Source organism: Scatophagus argus, chromosome 22, assembly GCF_020382885.2.
Source record: "Scatophagus argus isolate fScaArg1 chromosome 22, fScaArg1.pri, whole genome shotgun sequence".
Taxonomy (NCBI): domain Eukaryota; kingdom Metazoa; phylum Chordata; class Actinopteri; family Scatophagidae; genus Scatophagus; species Scatophagus argus.
Genome location: NC_058514.1, coordinates 17846312 through 17858564, shown reverse-complemented (window position 1 = coordinate 17858564; position 12253 = coordinate 17846312). Strand labels below are relative to the sequence as shown.

General features: G+C 43.6%; 1 protein-coding gene across 1 annotated transcript; it reads left to right on the top strand.

The window, feature by feature from the left end:
* Window positions 1-9673: 9673 nt before the first annotated feature.
* LOC124054085 lies at window positions 9674-11160 on the top strand. Its single transcript, XM_046379759.1, has one exon. The coding sequence runs from the start codon at window positions 9674-9676 to the stop codon at window positions 10274-10276; it is 603 nt and encodes a 200-aa protein (XP_046235715.1). The 3' UTR covers window positions 10277-11160.
* The last annotated feature ends 1093 nt before the right edge of the window (window positions 11161-12253 follow it).

Here is a 12253-nt window from a genome sequence, read left to right as displayed (position 1 = left end):
GGGGGACCTGTTCCTGCTTGCATCTGGGCACGAGGCATCTCGCTGCCATCCAGTGCCACCTCTGCAGTGGCGGACGGCTGGATCTCCAGTACCCTGGCACTGCTGTCAGTTGTCCTACTTGGCCGTACTCGTGTTTCCCATGCCAGCTGCACATACCGCCTCATCTCCTGCATATTAAAGTTGTTAGTGCGGCAGTGCATGGTCACGTCGTAGCGTACGCTCTCATGCAGGTTATGGAGGAAGAGAGATTTGAAAGCATGCTCTTCCTCTAATCCAGGTGCATTACGGCCTTGGAAATATGCTGCCCTGAGACGTCTGTAATACTCCCAGGGTGGCTCAAGTTTCTTCTGCATGACAGCAAAAAGCATCACGAGTGGCAGAAGCATGGTCTGTATAGTGGGAGTATTCCTCCCGCAGAGCTTGGCAGAGCGCTGAATGGTCTCTGGTTCTTGGTGGGAGAGTCTCCATGAAGACACGGACACTCCTGGAGGTGGTTTTCCAGATCAAGCGAAGTTTCTCCCGGGCAGACGCATGGGAAAGATCAAGGAGACAGCGATTTACCTCCCTCAAGTAGTCATCGATGGATGACTCCTGGTTCCTGGGGTCAAAGCGCTCTATGTCCCTTGCGAGGGATTCAAGCTGACGCGTGCGCAGACCCTGTCGGTAGTAGGTGCTGGCGTCGTCAGAGGATTCTGGATTCCTCAAGTCCTGGGGGGAAAGACCATGGCTCCTCCTTCGTTGCGGAGAAGAGGTTTGGTCAAAGTGAGGGTGCGAGCGGCGCCCTAGATATGGCATGTCGGCCGGTGTGGGGCCTGTCCCTGTCGTCTCTCAAGGAATATGGCTGATGTCCACCTTTCTCCAGGGAGGTTCTTCCTTTGGCAAAGGTATGGTATGGAGCGCTGGAGAGCTGATGAAGTTGCACTTCTTGTGCATGAGGCTTTCCCATGCCTATAGTGGACCAGTGGAGGAGTGTACTGGTCAAGAATGATCGTGTCGGGCATCTCAGTAGGGGTTGCTACCTCTCCACTAACTGTCCTCAGATCAGTGGGTGTGGCTCGAACTGTCTACCGAGCACCCTCAAGCTCCTGACATATGGTGGCCATCCATGCTCGGGATGCCTGTCGTTCAGCCCGCAGCCTGTCCTCCATGGTGCCCGCCGTTCGCGTTTTAACCATCTCTTCTGGGACAGGGGCTGCATCTGGGTCAGAACCAATATCACATGGATCAGGGATCAAGGCTGTCTTCACCTGATCCTCCGTCGTTTGGAGCTGCAAATTTAAATAAGAACAATCCTGCTGGATGGTCTCACTCAGCTGATCCCTAAGGTCCTTAACCTCTTGCTGTAGGATCAAGTTTTTGTGTTGCTCAGCATGATAGCTGGTCTGCAACACTGTAAGCTGCTCCATATGCTCTGCAGCTTGTAACTGGGCTTTACGGTGATAAAGCAATGTTACCTGACTGAGCATCTGAGAAACGAGGGACAAGTGACAAGTGACCACTTCCTGTATTTTCTTATCACAGGTGCTAGCGTTGTAGCTGTTCAGGTCACTCATGCCATTAACTGCCAATTTCACGAGGCCAGTGACTGTGGCCTCCAGGTCCAGGTCATTTGCCTCTTGGGAGCCTCTAGCTCCTGGGATGTGGGAATCCCTACTGCTCATTTTGTCTTTCCACTGAACAGACAAAACACAACCACAAAACTGCTACGCTGAGCAAGTTTAAGTTGCACAGGTGGGCTTCAACCTGTGGCTTACAAAACCTACACAAATCAACAATGTGCTAGGCTAACTATGGCTACTAAGTAGTCGTAACTGAAGTTACACAGGAGCACTATACCTTATGCTAAAGGAGTTAGTACACATCAAAACAGGACTCACAGTATAAGAACAGAAAGAAAAACACGGTCTGTGTTCTGCTATTTAATCTCTGTAATCCACTATCCAATCTATGGCACCTCTTAGTGCAATCACAACACAACACAACCAATACTCTTAGTACCTGTAATTAATAGTTAACAATTAAAGATGTAGGGTACGGCTTCTTCACTCTAATTCTGAGAAAAAGAGGAAAATAAGGAGAATAATAAAAATAAAAAAAGAAAAGAAAATCTCTAAACCATCAATAGCAGGTTACTGTGGTGATACTGTAACACAGCTAGAATAAGACAGCCTCACACGGGGCACCAATGATGTTGTGCACTAGTAGGAGCAATTTGGTTATTGGCAAAAGAGTCAATGATTATGGGAAATAATCATTAAAGCAAAAATCAGTGTATACTTTATACACATAAAAATCGGGGCATCACCCTGTCACCAGGGGCCAATAGCCAAATTAATTAATAGGAAAACAGTCTCTTGAAATTATGAAGGATGATTCCGAGCACTGGCTGTCATGAATTCAGCTGTTATTACAAGTACATACACAACAACCACAGACAATGACAGGTTAAACTATAACAGGATTTATTAACCAGCAACAACCATCCATAGATAAGTATCACTTGTAATAAACACTATTATAATCTAAGTTTTATCAACACACATTAACTATTAACTAGGGATAACACAGGTACAGCAGCAAGAGTATATCTATACATGGGTATACATATATACAGGAGTGTATGTGCGTGTGTGTGTGGGTGTGTGTGTGTGAGAGAGAGAGAGAGATGACAACAAACAAGGTGGAGGCTAACAAGCTAGCCAGGTAGTGGCTAACAAGCTAGCGGCTGACAAGATAGTCAGCTAACAACAACAAGCTAGTGGCTGACTACAATTAAGATGGCGGATGGCCACATGAGTGGAGAAACTACGACCAAAATGGTGAAGGACTACATGAGGGGGAATCAGCACACAAGATGAACAACCACATAAAGGATGGTTCAGCAAACAAAACAGCTAGTCAACACGAAAGTGATGACTCAGCAAAACCTAAATGACTACAGAAGAATACGCCGGCCGTATTATTCAGAGCCAAGTTGTGATAACCCACGTGATGTTGCTTATGTGGTTACAGAAGAGAACAATGGGCGAAAGCGCCACGTACCCCTTGGTTACGGTTCGTGATCGCGCACTCGGACTTTCGCCTCACCGTTCAGAAAGAAGAGTGTGAGGAAAGATAGAAATGAAAATACAAGAAACACAACCCAATAAAAGAATCCACTCCAACTCTTTAGAAACTCGCGTATCACCACACAATAGCGGAGTCAGTAAACCGGAGCTAATCTGCTCAGCTATTTAACCGGTGACGCGCGTTCTCGCTGAAGTGGCGGAAGTGACTGACTGGAAACAAAATCAATAAATGCAGCACTTATAAGTTACAGGAAATCATGTGTAAACAACCCTACTTTACACTATCTCTGCCCAGACATAAGCCTCTTACTTTGCGTTGCTCTGATCTTTTGGAGTTTGAAATAATCCATCCATCCATCCATCTTCTTCCGCTTTATCCGGGACCGGGTCGCGGGGGCAGCAGCTTGAGCAGGGATGCCCAGACTTCCCTCTCCCCAGACACTTCCTCCGGCTCTTCCGGGTGGACCCCAAGGCGTTCCCAGGCCAGCTGAGTGACATAGTCCCTCCAGCGTGTCCTGGGTCTTCCTCGGGGCCTCCTCCCGGAGGGGCATGCCCGGAACACCTCCCCAGGAAGGCGTCCAGGGGGCATCCGGAACAAATGCCCGAGCCACCTCAACTGGCTCCTTTCGATGTGGAGGAGCAGCGGCTCTACTCCGAGCTCCTCCCGGGTGACAGAGCTCCTCACCCTATCCCTAAGGGAGCGCCCCGCCACCCTGCGAAGAAAGCTCATTTCAGCCGCTTGTATCCGAGATCTCGTTCTTTCGGTCATGACCCAAAGTTCATGGACATAGGTGAGGGTAGGAACGTAGATCGACTGGTAAATTGAGCGACGTGGGCCCGCTCTCTCGTAGGCCCACCACCCGCGAGAGGGTTCAGAAGGGGCCGGTACAATGTGGTTTGGGCGACAGCGGAGTTTGAAATAATAATCCGCTTAAACATTCACAGTGTCGTCCTCGGCGGGATGCTGGCGGTCCGTTATGTCAGATGATGCAGAGTATTAATCTCTCGGCGGCAGCGGAGAAAATCACCAATGAAGAAGTTAACAAACTTTGTTCGTCGTTAACAAAGTCGGCGCGCAGCTCGTTAATGTGCAATCAGCTGATTGCCCAGCGATCCACGTCGGGATCTAAGATGATGATTATCAAACGTCTGATTGTTGCTCCCTTTTGGCGGTTTGGACACCTGGAGAGCCTGGAGCAGCTCTCACTCTCACAGCACGCACGGGAAAAAGCAGGGTCTGATGGTCGCAGTGACCTTTTATTACCTGAGTGACGTCACCTCGGACCTCCGTGGAGATGGCTGGCACGCAGCCAATGTCCGTGCCGGTTCTGAGTTTGAACTCAGGAATTTATGACTAGGTGCACGTCATGAGTGGGGTCTCTAACAGTTAGTCACTCTAACTCAGGCTTTATGGGTTACATGTAGGCCACTCTATTGTTCTCCAGAGCGCATGGCCAGAGATCCCAACAAGGTCGTTGGTGACTTTTACTAGTGTGGTCTCTGTGCTGTGATGTTCTCTAAATCTTGACTGAAAGACTTCGAATAGGCTGTTATTATGGAGATAGTTGCACAGCTGACTGGCGACGACTTTCTCCAAAATTTTTCAAGTGAAGACCAGGTTAGAGACTCCTGGATCAAGAGTGGGCTTTTTTTGCAGAGGTTTGATTACAGGAACTTTAAACCTCTGTGGGACATAGCCTGATGTCGGGGACAAATGAATACTTACTGTGACAAGGGATCAACCACAAACTGTGGCACAAAAAACTCCTGGCATGTCATGGCAAGACAAGACAAAAAGGTTTCCTGGCATGAATCGAAGACAATACAACACTGACATGGAAGACAAGGTAAAAAGTAACAATCTGGCAAAAGGTGGCTGGGAAGACAATGACTAAATAGACACGACGAGACACAGGTGACATACATTAGGAGGGAGAAAGCAATCAAGAAAACCAAAAGCAAAGCTACCTGAAAACAGGACACACAGGGGAAGTGACGCTTTTCAAAATATGACAAAAAATGACAAAAACTTTGAACATAAAACATGAAAACACATGAGAGAAAAACATGAAACATGGCACGTGGACTACCAAAATCAAAAAACAAAGCATAACCAAAACACCAGGTATGACAGCACCAGGTATGACATCCCACTAGGCGGTTGGCTGAAACAGACTTGAACTCTGTGGCGGGATCTCCAAAGATCTTTGTTTCTAAATAAATAACTCTGTTTTAAGGTTATTCAACGACTCTGTTTTAACTCTCTCACATCAACCTACTCGGGGAAGCAAGTGTGCTTCAACACTGGCCTGTTGGGACATGGTCAAAAGGAACTTGTTTAACTGGTTTAACTCAACTAGTTTTTCCACCACCTTGTTTTTAATTTCCTTCTTAAGGCCATGCTTCTGCATAGCTATATTAAAATGTGCTGCAATACAGAGCAAGTAATCCTTATGGCATGAATTAACTTTTTCCAAGCTTGGACTATCAATGAAATCCTGCAGTTCAAAAGTCATGGTTTCTTGACAAATTTAAAAAGACTCCTTAAATTAATGGTTGTCTTTGAAAAGACTTTGAAAAAAAAAAAAAAGAAAAATAAAGATGCTTTATTTTTTATCATAAACTAAATATAACAGCAACAACAGGAATTAAACCTAAACCAATGTGGGGAAGAAATGGGAATGTATGGTTGTGCCAAAATAATCAAAAAACAGTACAAAAAAACTAAGCCTGACTTCTCTCTACTGATAGGAACAAAAGCTTAAATAATTTAAACATAGCGGGTGGCACCAACCAATGACCCTAGTGCATATAAACAAATACCTTCTATGTGCTGCACAAATGTATAGGGTACCCCAAACTCACCTAGTTAACCAAAGTCTCCTACCACATACATTTACCTTTAGGTTGCTCAAGAAGTCTCAGAGGCTGACAAAACAAAGATCAATGTCTTTATGCCTTACAACTAAACTTCCGGGGTGAAATTCCTCGTTTTTCCTTCTAGATTTCATAAATATAGATTGCTGCGATAAACTGTCATCTCCCTCGTACCGCCACAACTTGGCGTTGTTAGCAGGATTGACTGAGTGAAGGCAGAGACGCGTGTTCTTTGTAGTTTGTTTTTTTTCTTTTTGTTCCTGATTTGCCTATTCTCATGATTGTAATTTGTGTGTGAGTGAATGCATCGAGCATGCATTGAATCTTTTATTTTATTTTTATTTTATTTTATTTTTGAACATTGATAAACAAAAAAAGAAAAAAAGAAGAAAAACAATGAAACAACAAGACTTAACACTTATTTATGTTCAAAAGGAGTGGGAAGAAGCCAAAGCTTATTCAATCTCACCCCTTCTCCCTAATTACTTCAATAATTTATAGAATAGTGATATATATATATACATACACATATATACATCGATACACATACGTTCATCATACAATATGCATACAAAATGCATACAAAATGCATACATACACAGATACACACACATATATATAGAGACATACATAAACACATATACATATATACCACAATACAGAGAGAGAAATAAAGAAACAAATAGATTAACTAAACAAGATAGATAGATTAACTAAACAAGTACAGCCATATTTCTTGAGAACACGTAATTGTTAAAGCCCTTCTTCCAGCCTGTACCCTGTGAGAACCATATGTTTGTACCTCTTTTTAAACTGGGTCATGCTTGGACATTGCTTTAACTCCACACCCAATCTGTTCCCATCTCTGTTATAAAAACATTTTTGTATATTTCCAGGAAGGAGATTATGTATTGCTTTGTACATAATTTGTACTGTTTGAAACTTAACCAGGTCAGTGAATTTGAATAATCCTGATTGTAAAAATAATGAATTGGTGTGATCCCTATAACCACCATTATGAATTATTCTTATGGCTCTTTTTTGCAGTGTGGATAGAGGTTGTATTGTACATTTGTAAGTATTGCCCCAAACCACTGCACAGTAATGTAAATACGGTAAAATCATTGAACAGTAGAGAATGTGGAGTGACATGTGGTCCAGAATGTGTTTTACTTTGCTCAGAACAGAAATGCTCCTTGACAGTTTGCTTTGTAGATGCTTTACGTGTGACTTCCAGTTTATTTTGTCATCCATTATTTCCCCAAGAAATTATGTACTTTTCGATATTCACCCCATCTACTTGTATTTGTACTTGTGTATTTTTGTTGCAGTTACTGAATAACATGAACTTGGTTTTACTTAGGTTTAATGATAATTTGTTCCTGTCAAAACACCTTTTCAGTTTGCATATTTCAATAGTGACCCTGCCCACGTTTGACATTTTGCATATGTCATTTATATAAAGCATAAACAGTTTTGGACCTAATGCTGACCCCTGGGGGACACCACAAACAATGTCCAAGCATGACAAGGAATATTCCCCCAACTTCACAAATTGTTTTCTGTTGCTTAAATAGCTTTTCACCCACTGCAAAACTAAACCCATGATCCTATACTGCTCAAGTTTATCAATTAATATTTTGATTGATTGTATCAAATGCTTTTGTAAGGTCTATGAATATTCCTATTGAATGCAGTTTTTGATCTAAAGTGTTAGTGATTTCCTCAATTGATTCTATCAGTGCCAGTGATGTTGAACTATTGGCTCTAAAATCCATATTGACTATCAGAAAGTAATTTATGTTTTTTATGAATTTGTCTAATCTGTTATTGAATTATTTTTCTAAAATTTTGGAAAACTGTGGGAGTAGGGAAACAGGCCTGTAATTTGTGAAGTCATGTCTATCCCCAGTTTTATACAGCGGCACAACTTTAGCTATTTTCATTTTGTTGAGAAATTTACCAGTTTGGAATGATAAATTACACATGTATGTTAATGGTTTTGAAATCCCCTCAATGACCTTTTGAACAACTTTCATGTCAATTTCATTTGAATCAGTAGATACTTTGTTTTTACATTTATTTACAATATCTATTATTTCTTTTTCTTCTACTGCTGTGAGGAACATTGAACTGGGATTTCTCATTATGAGGTTATCATCCCTATCTTCAGCTAACAATGGATCAGGATTTTTTCCCGCCAAGTTTGGTCCAACATTTACAGAAAAATTGTTAAAGTTGCTGACCACATCATCCATATTGTCATTTTTAATATTGTTACTAATAAAATATTGTGGGTAACTCTGTTGTTTAGCACCTTTTTTAATAATACCATTTAATATGTCCCATATTCCTTTATTATTGTTTTTGTTATTGTATTGTATAATTTATTCTTGTGTTCATAGTTTCCTCTGTCCTTACCCGTCTGTATTTCACTTTCTTAATTAATAGTCCGGTCACTGTATTATTCTCAATATCATTGGTGAATATGTTGTCTGTTAAGTGTTTTATTTTTTCCTCATGTTTCATGTATTGTCTTCCTCTTTAATTTTGTCATCACTCACCTCTGTCTCTGTTCCAGGTTCCTGTCTGCCCTGCCCCCTCCTCGTCTGTTTGCACCTGATCCCTGATTGTTTCTCCCACACCTGCCTCTTATCACTCTCCAATAGTCTTGTATATATACCCTCTTGTGTCTTGTCTCGTTGCCAGTTCGTCGATGTTCACAGCCTCACGTTCCAGCATTTCTCACAGCTACAGTCATAGCTACATAGTGTTTGATCCCTGCTTGTTTTTTGACCTCGTCTTTTTGCCTCTTGTCTTGGATACCTTTGCCTGGTTTGACCGTGTACCGACCTCTGCCTGGAATAAACCTTGTTTACTGCTTACCAACTCGAGTCGTGCAATTGAGTCCTCCTTTCACCTAGCCAGGTCCTTGACAGTACGAACTGGCCAATATGGACTCAGCCGAATCGGACCCGGTTCGGCAAGCCCTTCGAGCACAGGGACAGAGGCTAGCTCAGCAACAGGAGCAGCTCACGTTTCTGTGTGCTGATCTGAGAGAACTGGCGCTCCGCCAAGACTCAATGATGGCAGCGTTGGGCTCACAGCTTGGTGATTTACTCAGTCACCTGCCACGAGAAACATGTGGCTACCCCAACTGGGCACTCACCAAAGCCACAAAAAGAAGACCCACCAACAACAAAAAGGATGATAACAGAAAAAAGGAACAACATTGTCATTCCCTATATATCAGGATTATCAGAAAAACTAAAAAGAATTTTTAAAAACCATGACATCCTGGTTCATTTCAAACCAATGACTACTCTGAGACAGAAACTGGTCCACCCCAAGGACAAAATTGCCAGGGAAAAACAGAGCAACATCATATATGCAGTCCAGTGCAGTGAGGAATGCTTTACATTGGTGAAACAAAACAGCCACTCCACAGAAGAATGGCACAGCACAGGAGAGCCACCTCCACAGGACAAGACTCAGCAGTCCACTTACACCTCAAGGAAAAGGAACATTCCTTTGACGACAGCAATGTCCACATTCTCAACAGGGAGGACAGGTGATACGAAAGAGGGGTCAAGGAAGCCATCTATGTTAAGTTGGAAAAACCTTCACTTAACAGAGGTTAAGTTATCCCAGTAGTGGACCTCATAACAGCCACTGAGTCTGCCATCAGAAACAACAACCTGACCGAGACTGAAGCTGAACAACTCCGTATGAAGGTTACAACCACCCTCTCCAGTGCTAAGGTACCCCCATCGAACATTTCTACAGAGGAACGCAAAGCTTTAATTTCCTTGCAGAAAGACCAGGACATCATGATCTTGTCTGCAGACAAAGGAAGATGCACTGTCATTCTAAACACACAGGACTACCACTCCAAAGTGGCCACCCTCCTCAGCGACACAGCCACTTCTGAAAAACTGAAGAGAAATCCCACCAGCAACTACAAACAACAGCTAATTAGCTATTTACAAAAACTGGAAAAAGATCAATTAATCAACCGCAAACTCTACTTCCAGCTCTACCCCGGAGAGGCCACTCCATGCCTTTATGGACTCCCGAAAATACACAAAGAAGGAGTCCCCCTCAGACCCATTGTCAGCAGCATCAATTCGGTCACATACAAGGTGGCGAAACACCTGGCCCACATCTTGGCGCCACTAGTTGGACACAGTCCTCATCACATCCACAACTCTCAGGATTTTGTGAACAAAGTCAAGGAAATCATCATGGACCCAGATGACACCATGGTCTCCTTTGATGTCACCTCTTTGTTTACGTGCATCCCCACCTCAGAAGCCACTCAGATGGTATAAAGATGCCTTTCACAGGACAACACACTCAAGGACAGAACCAATCTCTTTCCAGACCACATTTGCGATTTATTAGACCTTTGCCTAAACACTACGTACTTTCAATATAAGGAAAATTTCTACAAGCAGAAGCATGGCTGTGCCATGGGATTGCCGGTGTCTCCCATTGTGGCCAACCTGTATATGGAAGACGTAGAAAGAAGAGCTTTGATGTCCTTCCCTGGAACACCTCCCTCCCACTGGTTCAGATATGTGGACGACACTTGGGTTAAGATCAAGACCCAGGAAGTGGAACGGTTCATGGATCACATCAACGCAGTGGACCACTACATCAAGTTCACACGGGAGGACACCAGCAGAAACAATCTAGCTTTCTTGGACTGCTCTGTCCACATTGAGGGTGACAGAAGCCTTAATGTGGAAGTATACAGGAAGCCCACCCACACAGACCAATACCTCCTGTTTGACTCACACCATCCACTGGAACACAAGATGGGAGTCATCAGAACCTTACATCACAGAGCTGAGACAATCCCCACCAGCTCAACAGGACAGATGAAGGAACACCAACACCTCAAGTCAGCCCTAATAACATGTGGCTACCCCAACTGGGCACTCACCAAAGCCACAAACAAAAGACCCACCAACAGCAAAAAGGATGATAACAGAAAAAGGAGCAACATTGTCATTCCCTATATATCAGGATTATCAGAAAAAACTAAAAAGAATTTTTAAAAACCATGACATCCTGGTCCATTTCAAACCAATGACTACTCTGGGACAGAAACTGGTCCACCCCAAGGACAAAATTGCCAGGGAAAAACAGAGCAACATCATATACGCAGTCCAGTGCAGTGAGGAATGCTCTGACCTTTACATTGGTGAAACAAAACAGCCACTCCACAGAAGAATGGCACAGCACAGGAGAGCCACCTCCACAGGACAAGACTCAGCAGTCCACTTACACCTCAAGGAAAAGGAACATTCCTTTGATGACAGCAATGTCCACATTCTCAACAGGGAGGACAGGTGGTACAAAAGAGGGGTCAAGGAAGCCATTGTTGGGATCTCTGGCCATGTGCTCTGGAGAACAATAGATTCAATTCAGTTTATTTATATAGCGCCAATTCACAACAAAAGTTATCTCATGACACTTTCCAATTTGAGCAGGTCTAGACCAAACCCTTGAATTAAATTGTAAAATAGAGAGAGCCCAACATTTCCCCTTGAGCAAGCACTTGGCGACAGTGGCGAGGAAAAACTGCCTTTTAGAGCGGCCTACATGTAACCCATAAAGCCTGAGTTAGAGTGACTAACCGTTAGAGACCCCACCCATGACGTGCACCTAGTCATAAATTCCTGAGTTCAAACTCAGAACCGGCACGGACATTGGCTGCGTGCCAGCCATCTCCACGGGGGTCCGTTGTGACGTAACTCAAGTAATAAAAGTTCACTGCGACCATCAGACCCTTCTTTTTCCCGTGCGTGCTGTGACAGTGAGAGCTGCTCCAGGTGTCCAAACCGCCAACAGGGAGCAACAATCAGACGTTTGATTATCATCATCTTAGATCCCGAGTCACAGTTCTGCAACTCGCAGGCCGACAAACAGACTGCTGTATTTTTCTGTAACTTTGTCTTTTTTCTTTTACCAACGTGGATCGCTGGGCAATCAGCTGATCGCACGTTAACGAGCTTTGTCAAGGACGAAACAAAGTTTGTTAACTTCTTCAACGGTGATTTTCTCCGTTGCCGCAGAGAGAGCAATACTCTGCATCATCTGACATAATGGACCGCCAGCATCCCGCCGAGGACGACGCTGCGAACGTTTAAGCAGATTATTATTTCAAACGCCGAAAGATCGGAGCAACGCAAAGTAAGAGGGAGTCTGGGCAGAGACAGTGTAAAATAGGGTTGTTTACACATGATTTCCTGTAACTTATAAGTGCTGCATTTGTTGATTTTTGTTTCCAGTCGGTCACT

Excerpts from the sequence above, each read along its gene's own strand:
- LOC124054085 (XM_046379759.1), top strand. The coding sequence starts at position 9,674 with ATGAAGGTTACAACCACCCTCTCCAGTGCTAAGGTACCCCCATCGAAC.